This window comes from Pipistrellus kuhlii, unplaced genomic scaffold (assembly GCF_014108245.1).
Source record: "Pipistrellus kuhlii isolate mPipKuh1 unplaced genomic scaffold, mPipKuh1.p scaffold_m20_p_8, whole genome shotgun sequence".
Lineage (NCBI taxonomy): Eukaryota > Metazoa > Chordata > Mammalia > Chiroptera > Vespertilionidae > Pipistrellus > Pipistrellus kuhlii.
The window spans coordinates 26,289,786-26,309,174 of record NW_023425584.1 but is presented as its reverse complement, the minus strand read 5'-3'; the positions used below and the strand labels follow the sequence as shown (position 1 = coordinate 26,309,174).

Below are 19,389 nucleotides of genomic sequence, written 5' to 3'. Positions count from 1 at the left end.
CATACTGACCACCAGGGGGCTGATGCTGAATGCAGGAGCTGTTCCCTGGTGGTCATTGTGCTCCCTCAGGGGAAGTGCCACTCAGCCAGAAGCCAGGCTCATGGCTGGCTAACGCAGCAGTGGTGCCTCCGCAGTAGCATTAAGGATGTCTGACTGATGGCGTGCTCCCCATATCCTCTGAGGGCTCCCAGACTGTGAGAGGCTGCAATTCGGGCTGAGGAACCCCCCACTCGAGTGCACGAATTTTGTGCACTGGGCCTCTAATATAATTATACACTGAGTGGCCTGATTATTATGACCACCCCATCAGTACTTCGTTGGGCCACCTTTTGCCTTCAATACTGCAGCGATTCTTCTTGGCATTGACTCCACGAGATGCTGAAAGGTGATGTGAGGAATCTGACACCATGCCTGATGAATAGCACTGTCCAGTTCTGTGAGATTTGATGGTTGTGGAACCAGTTGCCTGATGGCTCTTTTAACTTTGTCCCCAAATGCTCAATTAGATTGAGATCTGGTCATTGTGGGGGCCACCTAAGCAAGGTAAAGTCTCCCTCATGTTCTTGAAACCACTCCTGCACAATATGAGCACTGTGGCATGTCACATTGTCTTGTTGGAAGAAGCCATCTCCATTGGGATACACCATCAACATGATAGGATGAACTTGATCAGCAACAATACTTAGGAATGTTGTGCTATTTAGTTGTTGTTCCACATGAATTAAAGGCCCAAATCATGTCAGAAAAACATGCCCCAAATGATAATACTGCCTCCACCAGCTTGAAGGGTTGTATTCATGCCTGTGGGGTGCATGCTTTCATGCTGTTTCCACGAAATTCTCACTCTGCTATCTGCATGATGCAACTGGAAACATGACACATCGGACCACATGACTTTTTTCCAATGCTCCACTGTCCAATCCTTGTGTTCCTGTGCGAATTGGAGATGTTTTATCTTGGTGGTGCCTCGCATAAAGAACGCCTTGCACAGCGAACGCTGCACACAACGAACTTCATTTCATGATTCATACAACGAACTTCGTTTCACACAACGAAGTCGCCCGAGCTTCCACGACTGCTTCGCCCGAGCTTCCACGATCGCTGCCGATGTATTGCATCCTTCCGCGCAGGCACTGCAGGCAGTCGTTAGTCACTGCGCTTAACTTAAGCACGTATCTCGGCAATCGTTCTTCATTACGAATTAAATCACGCACGTATCACGGCAGTCGTCCTTTTAAGTTAAACTCAATATTTTTTTAATATCATGGCTTCTAAAAAAAAGCAGGAAGGTGATTTCTGTTGAAATGAAACAGGACAATGCTCAAAGGGAAGCGTCATCTGATAACGAGGAGCAACAATCAAACAATCAACCAATCCCAACTGCTGACATCAAGAACATCCTGGTCAAATGGAAAGCAGTTCAGGAGTTTACCAATGCCCACTATCCGGATTCAGCTGAAGCAAACAGGATCAACGATCTTTACTCCGATACTCTTGTCCGTTATTTCCGGCAGATGTTGGAGAAAAGAGAAAAACAAACGACTTTGGACAGGTTTTTCATGAAACCATCGGCCAAAAAGCAGAAAATGGATGAAGATGTGCAAGATTCGGTAGACTCTACTTAGTCTGTCTTAAAATTAAAAAAATGTGTGTTTTTAAAAAAAAAATGTTTTTAGATGTATCTAAATAAAAATAATAACAAAAAATTTATCTTTTTTTATGTCATCTTAGCATATTTTATGCTACAGAACGAATTATTTTTTTTAACATGTATTGTTATGGGAAAACGCGTTTCACATAACGAACTTTCCGCATAACAAACTTGCACCTGGAACGAATTAAGTTCGTTGTGTGAGGCACCACTGTACTTTGGTTAACCCTCACCTGAGGATGTTTTTCCTTTTTTTTTTTTTTTTTTTGAGAGAGAGGGAGAGAGAGAGAGAGAGAGAGAGAGAAAGAGAGGGAGGAGAAGAGAGGGGAGAAAGAGAGAGAAATATCAATGTGAGAGAGACGCATGCATCCTGATCAGGCTGGGGTTTGAAACTGCAATCTAGGCACATGCCCTTGACTGAGATTAGGACCGAAGACCCTTCAGTGCATGAGTCGAAGCTCTAACCACTGAATAACACCATGCCAGGACATAATCGTTTTATGAATCTGTCCTTTTGTCCCTTATTTTTTTATTTTTTAATAAATATTTTATGTTGAAACAATCACAAATGTATAGAAAGCACATTACACAGAACTTTTTTCCTTAAATCACTTGAGAGTAAATTGCCAACAAAATGACTCATCACCCCTGAAGTGTTTGTAGTGTGTATTTCCTACAAACAAGGTCAGTCTCTTATATATTCACAATACAGCCATCAGAATTAGGAAATTAATATTAATATATTAATACCACCTAGTTCTCAGATTCCATTCAATTTTGACAGTTGTCTCAAGAATGGCCTTCATTTTTATTAGTTTTTAATCCTCACCTGAGGATGTGTTTTTATTGATTTTACAGAGAAAGAAAGGAAGCGGGTGAGAGAGAAAGAGAAAGATAGATGTAAGGAACATGTCGATTGGGATCGGTTGCCACCCATATACACTCCAACCAGGAATCAAACTCAAGATCTTTTTGTGTACAGAGCAATCCTCCAACCAACTGAGCTATACCAGCCAGGGCCCAAGAATGTGCTTTATAACAAAAGGGTCCAGCCTGGAATTACTCATTGCATATCTCTTTTGTCTCCTTCGATCTGGAACATTTATTCAGTCTTTTCTTGACTTTCATGACATTGAAATTTTTAAAGGTTACAATCCAGTAATTTTGTAGAGTCTCCCTCATGTGGTTTGTCAGACATTTTCTTATTATTATCCTACAGGCCAGGTGCATGAAATTCATGCACTGGGTGGGGTGGTTGTCCCTCAGCTCAGCCTGCACCCTCTCCAATCTGGGACCCCTCAGGGGATGTCCGACTGTTGGCTTAGGCCTGATCCTATGGGACATCTCTCTCACAATCCAGGACTGCTGGCTCCTAACCACTGGCCTGCCTGCCTGCCTGATTGCCCCTAACTGCTTCTGCCTGCCAACATGAGCACCCCCTAACTGCTCCCTGCTGGCCTGATTGACACCTAACTGCTCCCTTCCAGCCTGATCACCCCTAACTGCCCTCCCCTGCTGGCCTGATCGCCCACACTTTTTTTTTTAAAGGCCCCAAAGACCTACCTGCTGGCCATCTTGTGATAACATGGGGGTGGCCATCTTGAGATGACATGAGGGTGCAAGGGCCACCTAGGCTTTTATTAATATGGATGGTCATGCATCTTTGATGGGAATGTCACAAAGTAATGCCGTGTTCCTGTCTTTGCATTCTATCAACTGCTCATGGTTTTAATTTGTTTCATTACTGAGGCTGTCCACTCGGTCACTTGCTTAAGGTGGTGTCTGCGAGTGTCTTAGTTTCCTGTGGCTGCATACAAATTACCATAAACTGGTGACTTAAAACAAAAGATATGTACTCTTTCACAATTCTGGAGGCAGGAATCAAAATTAAGGCATTGGCAGAACTACACTCCTGAAGACTCAAGGGGAAAATCCATTCCTTGCCTCTTCCAGCTGCTACTGGCTGTTGGGCATTCTTTGGCATTCCTTGCTTTGTAGCTGCATCACTTCAATCTCTGTCTCGGTTTTCACATCATCTTCTCCTCTGTGTGTCTCTTCCAAGGACACTTGCCATTAAGTCTAGTGGCCATCTAGATAGTTATTAACTTATTCACATCTGCAAAGACTCTTTTTCCAAGTAAGGTAGCAGTCATAGGTCCTCACGATTAAGATATCAACATATCTTTTTGGAGACCACCATTCAGCCACTATAGTCAGTTTTATCCACTTCAAAGTTACCATTTTGCCCTTTGTAATTAATAAGTATTTTGTAGGGAAGTACATTGAAACTATGTGAATATTACATATTACAATCATTTATTATTTTGATGCTCAAGTTATCCCCATTTTAATCAGTGGGAACCCCTTCAGGCTGGCTTCTGTATCCTTTTACCATATCTCCATCATTCTCTGAACACTTCTTTACATTCTGACACAATGAAATGTTCCAGGTTCATCTCATGCTTTACCAGCCCCAGCCCTGTAACCAGTTATCTCTCTAAGGAGCCCTCTGTAGCTGCGATCTATCATAGATACAAAGAACAAACTGATGGTTATCAGATGGGAGGGTTTGGTGGGGAGTCTGAGTGAAAAGGGTGAAGGGATTAAGAAGTACAAATGGGACCCTGGGCAGGTGGCTGAGTTGGTTGGCGCATTATCCCATATACCAAAAGGTTGCAGGTTCAATTCTCAGCCAGGGTACATACCTAGGTTTTGGGTTCAGTCCCCAGTCTGAGCACATTCAGGAGGCAACTGATTGAAATGTTTCTCTCACATTGATGTTCTCTCTCTCTCTCTCTCTCTCTCTCTCTCTCTCTCTCTCTCTCTCTCCTCTCCCCCCCCACTCCTTTCTCCCTCTCCCCCTCCCTCTCCTTCTCCCTCTCTCCTTTTCTCTCTCCTTCTCCCTGCCCCTTCCTCTCTCAAAAGCAAGAAAAACATATCCTCTGGTGAGGATTTTTTTTTTTTTAAAGGCCCCAAAGACCTACCTTGCTGTTCTGTGTGCTATGCGGACACAGCAAGAAGGCACTATCTGTGAACCAAGAAGTAAGCTCTCATCAGATTCAAAATCTGTTGGCATCTTGATCTTGGACTTCCCAGCCTCCAGAACTATAAGGAAAAAAATTTATGTTGTTTATAGACCACCCAGTTCATGGTGTTTTGGTAAAGCAGCTTGAGCAGACTAAGACACATACCGTATGCTATATCCATTAAAGGTGAACACTTTTTAGTGGCTTTTAATATATTCAGAGACTTGTGTAACCTTCCCCGCAAACAATTTTATTATCCCACAAATCCCACACTGCTTACAGATCTATAGCTTGTAATAAGAAGGCTGGAAGTGGGATGTGGCTAAAATGGGCAGCCTTTGCTCCTGGCTTACTCCAGTGACCCAGAGCTTAAGATGAGCCCTGAAATCAGCCAGCTCTCAATGGCTCCCTATCATGGCAGCCTCCCATGGGCCTGCTCATAATGTCCCCAAAGCCCTTCTCCTTCAGTTTCCCAGCCAGAATCGTAACCCTGGTTGCTTTCAGTGCGAACAGAGGGAGGGAAGAAGGGCTGTTCTTACTTAGGTTGACAGGGCCACTTGTACCTCCCCGGGGGAGCTGGAAAAGAGATGTGACCCTAGTGTACAGAACTGAGTCAGGGGACTCCAGCCTGGAGGGGTGGTGGTGGGGAGGACCCCACAGTCTTTTCCTATTTGTTCTCAGGACTCACACCTTGAAAGCCAGGACTTTTCTTCTCTGTAAAGCAAGAGCAGATTCTTAATTATTTTAGCCCTTTGGACCCATTTTAAGAGGCTCCATGACAGCAAGATCCAAGAAGAGACAGAGGGAGTGAAAGAGTGAATTTGTCGTGGCTCAGAAGTACCTTTCCACAGGTGAGGGATGCTCCTTACAAGCCGCTAGTGCTAAGGGCAGGACAGGGGTGGGAGTTCATCCACATTCTGGTTCTACTCAGCAAACTGTGTAAGTACCAGTTAATGTAATGGATTCTGGGACACAGACAGGAATGCCCTGATGGGGGTTCACAGGTAGGAAGAAAAATGAGCCCCACACACTTGTAGGATAAGACAAAGTGAGACAAATGTCAAGAGCAAGGCAAGAAACATACTGCAAGGTAAGAAACAAAAGGAAAAGAAATCTACTTCAGTATAATGGGCTAAAGAATACATTCCTAGAGGAGATGACGCTTGAACTAATTTATAAGGGATGGTTAATATTATCCTGGCCAGTATTGCTAAGTGGTTAGAACACCATCACATACACCGAAGAGTCACAAATTAGATTTCGGGTCAGGGAAAATACCTAGGTTGCAAGTTCCATCCCCAGTCCCAGTTGGGGTCAGGGTACATGCAGGTGTGTGTGTGTGTGTGTGTGTGTGTGTGTGACTCCCTCCCTTCCACTCTGTTTTCATTGGGGGGAAAAAATATTCTCCGGTGAGGATTAACAACAAAAGATGGTTAATATTTAGATGATAGGAATGGGGGAAGGGTAGTTCACAAGAGTAGCATGGAGAAGGGAAAGTGAGAGAAGGCTGGGACAATAATCTGGTCCCTGTCCTGGCTAGTATGACTCGGTTGGAGCATTATCCTGTACACCAAAAGGCTGGAGGTTGCATTCCATTTCAGGATGCATATCCAGGTTACCAGTTCGATCCCTGTTTGGGGTGCATAATAGAGACAACTGTTTCTCTCTCTCTCTCTCTCTCTCTCTCTCTCTCTCTCTCTCTCTCTCTCTCTCTCCCCCCTTCCCTTCCTCTCTCCCTCGTCTTCTCTCTCAAAAACCAATGAACACATATCCTTGAGTGAGAATTTAAAATAATAATAATCCTATATAATAAAAGGCTAATATGCAAATCAACCGAATGGTGGAATGACTGGTCACTATGATGTGCACTGGCCACCAGGGGGCAGACGCTCAATACAGGAGCTGCCCTCTGGTGGTCAATGCGCTCAGCCAGAAACCCTGAGCTGAGCAGAAGGCTGGCGAGCACAGCTGCCATGGAGGGAGCTTCTCCCACCTCCCCAGAAGAGCTAGGGATGTCCGACTGATGGCTTAGGAGGGCTCCTGGACTGTGAGAGGACGCAGGCTGGGCTGACCTCCCCCCTCCCCCCAGCGCACAAATGTTGGGCCTCTGGTAATAACAATAACAACAACAACAACAACAACAACAATAATCTGTTCCCTGAAGTGCCACCCTCTAATCCTTTCTCAAGCCCTTTAGGAGATAAATCCAGGACTGGTGAGGGTGGGGAAGGAAAAATTAGCCATTAGAAGGACCAAAAATTGGCTTTTTAGATTCGAGGACTAGAGCCCCCGTGGTGGTGCCTGTGAGAGCAATGGGACATGGGTCTTGAGGAGGCAGGAGGCAAAAAGCAGTGGCTGACGCTCTGGACTGTGGCAGGAGCCAGATTCCCTCTGGCTGATGAGTAAGTGGTTCGAGGTGGAGGTAGAATGCCCGCAGCCTTTGAGATCATTGGGAGGGGACCAGCCTCCTAGTCGACGTTGAGGCCAGCCTGCTACTGGCCTCACTCACCTAGCAGGTGAGGTCAGCAGCCCCATGACCTGGGCTCAAGTGCATTTGGAGGTCTGAGTGGAGTTCCTGAATGTCAGAGCACAGAGCAGCTTGGCTGAGCGCCAAGAAATTGGGATCAAGCCACTGGGTGAGGGGAGTTGCTGGAGGTGTCTGGTATCTGCACTGGAGTGGAAAGTGATGCATGCACAAGGACAGAAGGAGGGACAGCTGGTTCCACGGAGTTAGTTGGGACAGAAAGACTATCCTTTATACACTGTCTCCAGACAGAGGAGAGACTGGTGAGCACTTTTTGTAACTTGGACACAGTAAAGCACACACATGCTCAAATGAAGTTGCATCCTAACAAATACAGAGGCATTCAGAATTCATAGTTGTAAAAAACTAAAGAAGAAAAACCCCAAAGAGAAAATAATGCCTTGCAAGGGAATGATAAACATCAAATTCAACAAGATGGTTACCGCGGGGGTGAGAAAGAAGGGAGAGATCAGGGAGTGGGGCTTCTATTTTATTTGCAGCACTTTAGTTCTTTAAAATATTTGAAATAAATGTGACAAACGATTGAGATGGACAGAGCTGGTAGTTGGGGCCAGAGAAATTTAGAATATTATAGTCTATGATTTCCAATACTTTTGAGATACTGCGTTAAAAAAAAAAAAAATCAATCAGCAGAAGCCGGTTTGGTTCAGTGGTAGAGCATCGATCTGTGGACTGAAAGGTCCCAGGTTCGATTCCGGTCAAGGGCATGTACAATACATTTGTTGCAGGCACATCCCCAGTAGGGGGTGTGCAAGAGGCAGCTGATCAATGTTTCTCATCGATGTTTCTGGCTCTCTATCTCTCTCCCTTCCTCTCTGTAAAAAATCAATAAAATATATATATTTTTTAATTAAAAAAATCAATCACAGGATAATCGGTGGGGTGGGGAAATCAGTATGTACTTTTGGGTGGCAAGCGGCTGGGTAGGGACAATGGCTAAGTATCTGGGATCTGGTGGGGGATGGGCAGGCAGACCCAGGCTCCTGAAGCCGTCGAGAGGTCCAAGAAGTGCAATCAAGGTGTTCTCCGAGTTGCCAGAGCTGGCGTCAGGGTTTGTCCCTATGTTCAAGGAAGTGAAAGCACAGAAGGGAGCGTTGACGGTTTGTGTGCAGAGGGTGTGTGCCCGTGAGCCCCGTAGGACGTGGCAGGTCCGGGTAGGGGCCCAGCTGGGGTGGCAGGCTCTCCTTTGCCCAGCTGGTCACCAGTCTTGAGGGAGTCTTGCGCCCACCGCCCACCGCCCACCGCGGGATAATGCACCAGGTACACGCTCCCCTCACCCTGTCCGGCCAGGCTGGCGTGACTCCCCGCCGGGCCCCTTGCTTTTCACCAGCCTGTGCTTCCTTTTTCCCCTGCACATCCGGAGCTGCTTCCCCACCCCGTGCCCGGAGCTCTGTGGCCTGGGCCTCAGGGAGCCTCAGCCTCTCACAGGGAGGGGTGGGTATTAGACCTTCCACATTCTTAAAGGGACACGTGTTGGGGTGGGCAGTGTGACTGAGAGGCTAAAGGGAGTGTGTTTGTCCTGGACCCCAAATGCCTACCCAGAGGAAAAGCCAGGCTGCGGGCTCAGAGTTAAGGGAGGGGCTCCACACCCCAGGGCCTGCTTCTGAGGGTCCAGCTGGGGACAATGAGGAGAGCGAGAAAAGGTTTCTTGAGCCTGTGATGACCTTACCAGCTCTGGGGTTTAGAGTTTGGAGGTGTGCTATCTTTCTGGCAAATCCCCCACCACCATTACCCCACACTTAGCGGGGGAGGGGTGGGGGGAGTCGGGGGACAGAGAGAGGTAGGGGTCATGACCTTCAGCTTTAGGTGGAAGAACTCTGGGACATGAAAGAGGTAGAGGCTGGCATGGCATCTCCTCAGTCTGTCCAGGAATCCACACTGGCACCCCCTCCCTTCCAGGCCCTGGAACCTGATCCTAAGATCTGGGGTGGGGAGTGGGGGGGGAGGGGGGTGTATTATGGATGAGGTATCTCGCTTGCCAAGTTTCTGGGGTTCCTGTCTCCTCTTCCTCTTTCCATTACCCCCTTCCCCCTCTGCCTTCCTTGTGCATAGTGGGCACCTAAGATGCTGAACACAATGACTCCCTTTTCCCTGGACTTGAAGGAGCAGTTGGTCACTGCCCATTGCCCAGGCTGTGGGACAGCAGCCCATAGTGTGCTGAGATTCCTGACCCAGGACACAGGCCCTATTTAGGAATTAGGAGGTCTGGGAAGAGAGGGCAGTGAGAGGGGACTTGCAGGATCAAACGCTGTATGCCAGACCATAATGAAGTCTTGTTTGTCCCTTTCTGCACAACTTTGTCTCCGTCTCTGTCTCTGTGTTTATCTCACTGATTTCTTTTTAACTGTTTTTTTTTTCTTGTATCTTTCTTCCCATGTTCCCCTCTGTCTGTCCTCTTCTTTGTTCATTCTCTCAGTTGCTATGTGTGTCTCTATCTTCCTCTCTCTCTCCCCCTGAGGATCTCCCCTGCCTCTCTCAGTTCCCTTTGGTTGTCTGTCTCTCGCTATTTTGGTCTTTTCCTATGTGTACATGCCCATGTCACCTTCTCTCTCTCACTCCCCTCCTAGGCTGACCATAATCCCTGGCTCTCTTCAGCGACGAACGGCTCAGCGGGGCCTGAGACGCAGAGGCAGCTGCCAGAGGTGCTGAGTGGGGCCTGGGAGCCACCTCGAGAGGACGGGCTGCCTCTGGTCACTGTGATCATCGCTGTCTTCGTCCTACTGGCCGTCTGTATCGTGGTGGCGGTCCACTTTGGGCCAAGTCTACACCAGGGCCGTGCCACTCTCCCCACAGAGCTGCCAGCCCCAAAGCCAGAGGGTGGCATCTCCCTCATCCACTGGCGAGTGCTGGGCTCCCAGGACATTCATGGAGACACCCAGCAGGACCCTCCTGTCTCTGGCTCCTGCCTTGTGCCTGATGGGCCCAGGTTCAGCATCGACGAAGTCACGTATCTGTAGGAGGAAGACCTTGGAAAGTAGGCCAGACTCGGTCAGAACAAGGAACTGGACGGAGAATTGGAGCATAGACAAACTGGGGCCTGGGCGTCTGATCTTTGGAAGCGCACACATTGACTAAGCCGGAGCTGCCCTGACGGCAGAATGCAGAGAGAGCCTCGATGTGGACAGGGGAAATAAAGGAGCTTGAGGGCCCTGCCCAGACACACGGTGCTGTGAGCATTCCAAGTGCCCTCACAAAGCTACTCCATCCTCCTCAGGGACCACCAGACCCCTGAGCCTCCTTCTCCGAGTCCCTCCCTCCTCCCATCCCTAAGCTCCTCTCCTTTGGGTGTCAAGGTAAGTCTGGCTTGAAGATACCCCGCCCTAGCCCTGTGAAGGGATGCTAGAGGCTCCCTGCAGAGGCTCTGCTGCCCCAGCCCCCAGGTCCTGTGAGGGCCAGCCAGAGAGTAACCAAGGCAAAGAACCCAGGGCTCTGCCTTCCCTGGGACTCAGGGGAAAGAAGGAAAAGCTGTTGCCCTTCACTGGCTGAGGGACATCCCTTTGGCTGTCAGGGCCCAGGACTTGGTAACAACGTTCAAGGCCCTTGTAAAGCCCCAACCACCAATGATAGCTCCCAAATTGTTTTTGGGTGCCCTCCACTATCTTGGGCTGAGACTCTCTGTCTTGCCTTCCCATGATGCAATGGGAGAAATCTGGGAGTTCTCATTACCTCCTACTTTCTGTGTGCATGGGCCTGTTGAAACTAGCCTAGAATTTACCCCAGGAAATTCCCCTGGTCCATCTGATAAGAAAACAGGGTAGGAAAGGAACTTCGTGGAGCTTTAATAGAGGAAGAAAGGAGTGAGGAGAAGGCCTACGGGGGGAGAGACAGGGGGAGAGACGTGGAGGTTGGGAAAATGCAAGAGGCCAGGAAGGCAGCACTGCGTCTCCCAGGGGCTCCCTGGAAAGGTACCTCTTTCTCTGGCACCTGTGGCTCCATCTATGTGCAGTCAGTGAGCTGCAGACAGACATTCATGGAGGGACCTCTGGGTGCTTTGCCCTGGGGTTGCCCACTGTCAGTAAGGCTGGGAAAGAACAGGAGACAGAGGAACAGACTTGGAGATTATGTGCGCAGAGGACTGACTTGCCACCTTTGGGTTAATGAGAAGCAGTTATCATCCTAATAGCTATTCCTTCTTGAAGGCCAGCTATGCACTTGGCACTGGCTTCCTCGCAGGTATGCCATTCACTCCTCATAACAACCTTGAGAAGAGAACCATTGTTATTCCCATTTTACAGTTGGGAATATTAAGACGTCCAGGTGGACACGTGCTAAGTGGTGGATCAGGATTTGAACCTGAGGCCATTCGTACCATGTTGGGGGCTGGAGGGTGGGAAAGTCACGTTGGAGCGGTCTTTGATTCTGGTCTGGCTTGTAGGTATAGGTATGATGTTGGAAATTCTCCAGGCCTTGAGGACAGAGTGGTTGGGACAGCTGGGGAGAAGGGACTGTTTCTCCTCACTCTTTTGGCTCTGTCATCCTTAGGGGCAGTTGGTTGGTTCCTTCTGGCAAATGTGTGTCTATGTGTGGAGCCTTTCTCCACAGCGTGCTGTCATCAGATATGCGTATTGAAAAGTTGCAACAAAAACAAAGGAAGAAGGGAAGAAGGAAACAATTTCTGGGTGGAATGAATGGAACTGGTAGAAATGGGCCATCTCCCCTCCCAGATGGGGGCAATTTTGCCACCACAGTGGCTTTGTAGTGGCTGAGTTCTCACAGCAATGGTGAAAGGTGTGGCAGGTGACTGGCTGTGCTTCACAAGGTCCCCCATAGAATGTCCCATCTCCTCACACAAACCCTCTCCCAGCTTTATCCCTCATGCAGGCTCTCTCATCAGGGGATGTTTATTTAGTGGCCCCTGCTGCTTTGAGCAACCCCTGCCCAGGGCACAGCTCATGGTATCTGTGTTCTCCCTGGTCTCTCCCTACCCCCCAAATCTCCCACTGGAGACAAGGGCACTGAAAGGACAGGTGGCGTGGGGGTGCTTCCCAACCCTCTGCCCTCAGCCTGCCAGTGGGTTCTGTCCAAATTGAAATGAGACCCACCACCCCACGGTCATGGATGAGGAGGGGGTGAGGAAGCACGTCTGTACGAGCCGACTGGGACATTGCAGATAATAAATGCAATAGTGTGTATTAGTCAGAGTCTAGTCAGAGAAAGATGCACACTGAAGCGTGTAATCTGAGGAGTTTAAAGGGGGGACCATTTAGAAAAGGCAGGTATAAGGAAACCAAAAGCAGAGAGTGAGTGTTACGGGATGAGCAACAGTAGGGAGCCGATACTCTGCTAGGCCTGAAGGGGCGAGGGGAGGAAGCAGTTCATGGCTCCTGGACAGAGACAGGGTTCCTGAGCTAGTTTGGTCAAGAGATACAGTGAGTTCACAATGAGCTTGACACCGCAGGGGAGTCCTAGGGGAATGAATACTTTAACCTCATTCTCCTCCATTCTCCCATTGACCAAACATAAACAGAAGCCAAGAGGCAAGGGAGCCTGATGATGCTAACCCAGGGCAAAAGGAAGCAGAGAAAAGTGAAGAAGTGGGTCCAGAGGGTCCAATGGAAGAAACCTGGCAATTAGAGTTTACCAGAAACATCTATGCAGTCATTGTCCTCACAACAACCCTGTGAGGTAGGCAGGGCAATCATTATGGTCCCATTTCATAGATGAGGACACTGAGGCTCATGTAAAACAACTTGCCCAAGGTAACAGGACTCATCTTGAGATGTCACAACCCTGTGACTTTAAGAGGTCCTCCCTGTGGGAGGAAACAGCTTTGCTGGGCATCTAGCCCCTAAAGAAAGCCAGCGTGTTGGAGATCGCTGGGGGACCAGGCACGGTGACCGTGGCCCTCAGAAGATATCCGTGCGGAGCGGGAGAGGCTGGTCCATGTCACTGATGAGGAGCTCAGGCTCTTGGGTGAGTGTGGAAGAGTCAGGCACCGCCGCCAAGGCCCCCACATTTCCCACAGGGACCTCCTCCCTCTCCTCCTGCTGCAGGTGCCTGAGAATCTCCTGTGACAGGGAGAAGCTGCTCTCCTCTTCGGGTTCTGGAACGGGGGTGGAGAAGGTGGTGGGGAGTGGAGTGAGAAACCCACACATTCCCACTCCAATACACCCCAGAGGATTTGCTGGGCAGATCCTTCAACCCACCTCGCTACGCCCCCTCTCCATCCCAGCCATTGTGGGTAGAGCTTCATGGAATCCCAGGGCTAGAAATGGCTTTAGAGACAGTGAAATTCTGCCCTCTTGCTTTTAGAGATGATGCTTAGAGAAGGGCAGAGACCTGCCCAAGATCATACAGCGAAGGAGTGGCAGAGCTGAGGTTCAACCCCTGTCAGTCTCTTAATTCCTGGCCTGGGGCCTAGGACATTTTGCTTCTTTTGACTGATGAAGTGAGGAGACCCAATAGCTCACCACTTTATGCTCCACCCAAGACCCATAGCCACAGACTTCAGAGCAACCAAGGTCCCCACCTGGGAAGGTGGACCTCTCTCATGGGAGGACGGGGCAGGGGTTGAATGCCCTGACCCCCCCGGAAGGCCCAGGGCATGATGCTTTCATATCTTCTTCTGCCCCCCTGGAAGACCCCGGGGTCCCCTGACTCCACCTGTCTCCCAGACTATCAATCCCTTACCCTCGTAGACAATGAAGCGCCAGTTGTTCTGACACTCAGGGGCATCTGCCAGGATGTCCTCAAGTGTCCGGCAGAAGAGCTTGGCCTGCTCAAGCCGATCTTCCCGACTGAAGCCAGCTCGGCTGTCCTGTGACATGGCAAACAGGGTCTGCAAGGGGGTGGCATACTCCAGAACGCAGGTGCCCACCTGGAGGAAATGAGAGGAGGACCAAACTAAACCCGGGCAGACAGACTCTGGACCCCAGTACCACTGCAAGGACCCCCCTCCCTCAGTCTGTAGAGATGGAGCCCTGGCAGGTGCTGCCCATATGGGGTTATGCTGTCCGGTTATCTTTTGCCTCTGGCATCCCACTCCTAAGATCAGGGCCGGGGCTGAGCTAAATTTACCCTTCACTGATGCTCCCCCTAGGATCCCAGGGCAAGCCCACCCAGCTAGGCTGTCAACTGCTCCAGTTTGAGATCAAGTCTGACAGCTAGGCTCCGGGGTTCGACTGTGGTCTGGGTCTCCCCACCCACCCGTGTGAAACCCACCAGATGTTCTCACAGCCTTCATGTAGGGCAGCTTTATGGCCAAAAGCATGGTGCCCTAGCCGGTTCGGCTCAGTGGATAGAGCATTGGCCCTAGGACTGAGGGGCTGTAGGTTCAATTCCAGTCAAGGGCATGTACTTCAGTTGCAGGCTTGATTCCCTGGCCCTGGTTGGGGCAATAGGGAGACAACCAACTGATGTGTCTCACATGGATGTTTTTCCTTCTCTGACTCTCCCCCTTCCTTTCACTTTCTTTAAAAAAATCCATGGAAAATATCCTCGGTTGAGGATTAACAACAACAAAATAGGTGGGGTTTTTTTTTTGTTGTTTTTTTTTAAGCATCGTATACTCAAGTTGAAATTGTCCGCTTTCTCCCTGGTTCTCTGGGTCCGTTTCGTCATCTGTAGAATAGGGGTTGTGACAGTCCCTACCCCACAGGGTGGTGTGAGGATTCGTTGAGGTGGTAGATAAGCATCTAGAATAGCATCTGGCATGCAAGAGTGTTCAGTAAATGTTACGCATTATCCTCGTTCAGTGTTGAATCTTGTCCAGCCCTGGGACTCACTGGGGAAACTGAGGCTCAGAGGAGGACAGTAAATTTTTACCAGTGGTTGGCCAGGGCCCGGAGTTCTGGGGCTCCTCACCACCACCCTGTGGTACATGCCCCACCTTCCGGCACACTCACCTGCCTCCCGTTCTCCAGAAGCTCATAGACGCTGTTGGTGTAAATCCGGTCCTTGATGCCGGCACGGTCAGAGAGTTGCGGGGGCAGCTTATGCAGGAAGCGAATGTTGGGGTCAACCACACTCAGGTCGTCAGGCACCCCACAGTCCAGTGGGAAGAGGATGTATAGCCGATGGCTTCCTGTGCCTCGGAGCGTATTGTTGTGGAGCTGATTGTAACTACGGATCCGGGCCGGAAGCCCTGCGGTAGAGAGGCCCAAGAAGTCATTCCCACTGGCCTGGTCTCCCTCTGGATCATTGGTCCCCCTCGATGTGCACATGCAAAGAACCGAGGGGCCAGTCCCCTAGTACTGTCTAGGAGGCCAGGAATAGCACATCCAAGAACACTTTCCTCCCCTCCACCTCCTCCCACCACTGCTTTCCCCCTTCATTGTTCTTTATCCAGATTTCTGCCAGCCCCACTCCTTCCCACCACAGCCTTCAGGCCTTTGAGGGGCAGGCAGAGGCAAGGTGACACTGTCAGCACCCGCAGGCGCACTGAGTCTGGCCTTTAGCATGAGCCATTTCCTAGCAGAAGCCCTGGTGCTGAGGGAAGGCAGCAACAAGACCTGGGAGAACTGCAGCCTTGGTTGGCCACTCAGAAGAATGACACATAACACATACATTCACAGTAGGGTCAAAGGTTCAAGCCCTGGGCAGACCTGGATTCAAATATTGTCTCCTCTCACTAAGCTGCGTGACTTGGGATACGTCACTTTGTTTCTCAGAACCACAATTTTCTTTTTCTTTTCTTTTTTTATAATATATATTTTATTGATTTTTTTTACAGACGAAGAGAGTGGGATAGAGAGCTAGAAACATCAATGAAAGAGAAACATTGATCAGGTGCCTCTTGCACACCCCCTACTGGGGATGAACCCACAACCAAGGTACATGCCCTTGACCGGAATCGAACCTAGGAACCTTCAGTCTGCAGGCCGACGCTCCATTCACCGAGTCAAACCGGTTAGGGCAATTTTCTTATCTTTTAAGCAGGAAGATGATTATATCTTCCTCATAGGTTGTGAATTAAAAGAGAAAATGCACACGAAAGGCACACGGCATGCAATGAATAGTTAGTGAAAGAATTCAGAGGTGACCTTGGACAAGTCACTTAATATTTCTTCCTCTAAACCAGGCATAACAACATTCTTCATGCTTAGAGGCTTGTTTTGGGAATCAAATGTTGGACATGAAAATACTTGGAAAAAATATGACAAGTTGTGGAAATGTTGTGTCTTATGGTTTGTGTGTCTTATAGATCTAGAATGGGGACATAGAGGACAGCCTACCTGGTAGGACCAGTCGCAGGTACCCGATATAAAATGACCATGCCAGCCCATGGGCCACGTTGAAGTTTCTTTGTTCACAGACTGTAGAGACCTCAGCTGGGGCCAGCCCCTGTGGACAGAAGAGTGGGGTGGGGAGAGGGGGGAGACCTTCCTGAAGGATAACTAGAACCCTCCTCCTCCAAGATTTCTCAGCCTGCTGCTGCTTTTCTGCCATTGCTCACCCCACTGTTCCAGGACATTATAAGTTCCCCTCCAAAAACCAGCCTCTAAACTAGTCTCACTCCTTGTACTGAACTCAGAGCAGGTCACACTAGCCACAGCCTCCTCTGAACCATGCCCTCCTCTTCCCACTGCGTCTTACCTGGAGGTCCAGGAGGATGCTCAGTGCCTCTGAGAGGCCCAGGAGGGAAAGCATCCAAGCTTTGTTTGGCAGGGAGGTGTAGAAATAGCAGGACACCAGCAGGAGGGCCCCATAGCGGATAGGGCAGCCCAGACAGGCCTGCACAGCCCTGGAGTAGCTGCCCTGGTACCTGCAGATGACAGCTCAGCTAGAGAGATTCAAGGAGGGGCAGGGATGGGGGTCCAGGGAGTGAGGCATGGTGTGTGCCCAGTCCCATGGGGGCCGCAGGGCGTCACCTGGAATGGACGTGGCAGAGTTCCTCGGCCAGGCTGCAGGCTCGCTTGAACAGCAGTTGCAGCTGCTGGGAGATCAGGTGGAGCGCCAGCCACCAGAGAATGTGTGTTGGCGGCTCCTCCAAGCCCCAAAAGGCTGCCAGACAGGCAATCAGCAGGGCAAAGGCTGCCTTCTTGGCCTTGTGACTCCTGGGCCGAGGGATGGAGGGGTGCAAGCCAGAGTGGGGCATCTGTAGGTACCAAGAAATGCATGGCCATGCTCCTCTCACTCTCCTGTCATTCCAGCTCTCCCCTTCTCAAACCACCCCCCCACACCATGCCCAGCCATATCCAGGGGCTGCTTTTGGAGATACCTCTGGGGGACAGGCTGAGCATACAGCATCCCAGAGTTCCAGTCCAGGGGGGATTTGTTGCAAACAGAACAGGTGGAAAAGAGCATGGGTTTATATACACACATCCCATCCAACCCCGGGGAGACTGCGGGGCAGTGAGGAAAGAAGGCAGCAACTCTCCCAGACCCAGCCCTTTGGGGATCTGGGCTTTCCTCTCCCCAGGAAGGATATTAGCCAGAAAGGACCCCCAGGGGCCTCAGCCGTGGAGCGTTGGCTGGGCCGCTCCTGATCCTACCTTCCGCCGCCAGGCACAAAGCTGTTTCTGGGAGACAACGGGAAGAGAAGGAGGCTCAGCAATAGCTCCCAGGGACTGAAAGCAGCCTGAGGATGGAAAGTTTAAGACAATCGGAAGCTTTCTCTACAGCACTCCAGCCCTGACATCTCAGACCGCAGCTCCGAGTACTTTGGAGAGGAGGGTATTTCCCGCCCCCAAGCTCTAATGAGTCACACCCTATCCTGGAGAGTGCCGTAAGCTCCCATTCCTGCAGTTTGCTACCCCAGAGTCCAGGGTGTTCAGAGATTCTCTGACACTCCCCTGAACCACAATCTGAACACCAGATTCCCCTCAAGCCCCCACAATTAAACAAACTCTACCAACACCTACGCTGGACTCCGCACACCCAGCCCACGCTACACCATGCTCCCTGCCTGACTGCTTGTTTTCTGCTTTCTGGACGAGATCCTCTTTTTCTGAAGACTGTGATATGGAGGAGGGAGGGAGGAAGGCGGGGAAAACGCACAGTTATTTCCTGTAATAACAGCCTTTCAGAGTAAAGGGCTTGGTAGGAGCAGAAAGCCAGCACGGGAGGGTAAGGTTTGGGCTCTTTACAGGAAGTGGCCACGCCTGAGACTTCTCAGAGAAATTGTGCTGGTTGCAGCCAAAAAAAAAAAAAAGGCAGCCTCATGCATATTAATAATATAGTATGTGTATATTTACTAATGTGTTGTGTATATTTACTAATATTCGCTTAATCCAGTCAGCCACCCTGTCAGTGAGGTATAATACGGTTCCCGATTACAGGTGGGTAACCTGAGGCTTAATGAGGTGAGTTAATGTTCCCAGGCCCACAGACAGCAGACGAGGGAGGCAGGACCGGAAGCCAGGTGGGCTGCTCCAAAAGGCGCCTTGCTCTGTGCCTGATTTCCTGGGAAAAGTGCAAAGTGACAAGATCCTGTTTCATGCTTATATGGAATAGGAAGTGTCTCTGGCCACTTCCTGGAAACCTGATAAGCTGATCTGGCTTGAGGATGGGCAGGTCCGGAAAGTGGGATTAGAGTGCCAACCACAGAGCGGCAGCAATTCATTTCTGCCCTGGCCAGAGGGTCCTTGCCTTGGCCCACCCCACATCACAACCAGACTCAGGACACAGCACATTCATGGATGCAGGGGCCTCCCAGGAGCAACGAAGCTTCCCGAAAACTCTCTTGGTTTTGAAAACCATTTCCTAAGTATGGAGGTAAATCCCTACAGAGTCTCTCCCCTAAAATTGGCTCACAAAGGGGTCCACTGACACGGACAAGGTCTCAGTTGTCTCAAACCAAAGAAAGTCAACCTTGCCCAAGAGGCGGCCTGAGCAGAGTCCGGCAGGAGTGCGCCCCCAGGCCCAGCAGAGCCAAGCAGCCTCCGGCCTCCAGGATCGTGCCTGCTGTCTAGCACCAACTCCTCTAGGTGGCACTGCTGCTGCCAACTCCACGCCAGTCGTCGTTTCCTCTGAAACCTGCTTTTCCTTCAAAACCTGTTCTCCCCTTCCTCCTAGAGGAAGTCCCTTTATTTTCTAGGCCAGGTTGTCACTATGCTTCAGAAGGGGCAAGTGTGGAGGGAGGTGGGGAAGATACTGGTGTAGAACACTGTGGAAGAGCAGCTCCTATAGAGGCCCTGGGGTGGTGAGAAGGAACTTGGCCTGTGGAGGAGCAGAGAAATGGGTGGTATGGCTGGGGCATGTAAGCATGTTGGGGGCCCGTGTTGGTT

The 19,389-nt window shown here is 50.1% G+C and overlaps 2 protein-coding genes across 2 annotated transcripts; one reads left to right on the top strand and one right to left on the bottom strand.

Annotated features, from left to right (window-relative positions):
- Positions 1 to 8,291: 8,291 nt before the first annotated feature.
- Positions 8,292 to 10,380, top strand: SMIM33 (small integral membrane protein 33). Its single transcript, XM_036424918.2, has 2 exons — positions 8,292 to 8,482; positions 9,790 to 10,380. Exons 1-2 carry the CDS (start codon positions 8,474 to 8,476, stop codon positions 10,177 to 10,179), a joined length of 399 nt encoding a protein of 132 aa, XP_036280811.1. The 5' UTR covers positions 8,292 to 8,473; the 3' UTR covers positions 10,180 to 10,380.
- A 2,403-nt stretch (positions 10,381 to 12,783) lies between these two features.
- STING1 (stimulator of interferon response cGAMP interactor 1) lies at positions 12,784 to 18,340 on the bottom strand. Its single transcript, XM_036424891.2, has 8 exons — positions 18,025 to 18,340; positions 17,656 to 17,741; positions 17,032 to 17,258; positions 16,757 to 16,925; positions 16,396 to 16,504; positions 15,067 to 15,305; positions 13,853 to 14,039; positions 12,784 to 13,265 (listed from the first exon to the last, which is right to left on the bottom strand). Exons 3-8 carry the CDS (start codon positions 17,256 to 17,258, stop codon positions 13,069 to 13,071), a joined length of 1,128 nt encoding a protein of 375 aa, XP_036280784.1. The 5' UTR covers positions 17,656 to 17,741; positions 18,025 to 18,340; the 3' UTR covers positions 12,784 to 13,068.
- Between the last annotated feature and the right edge of the window lie 1,049 nt (positions 18,341 to 19,389).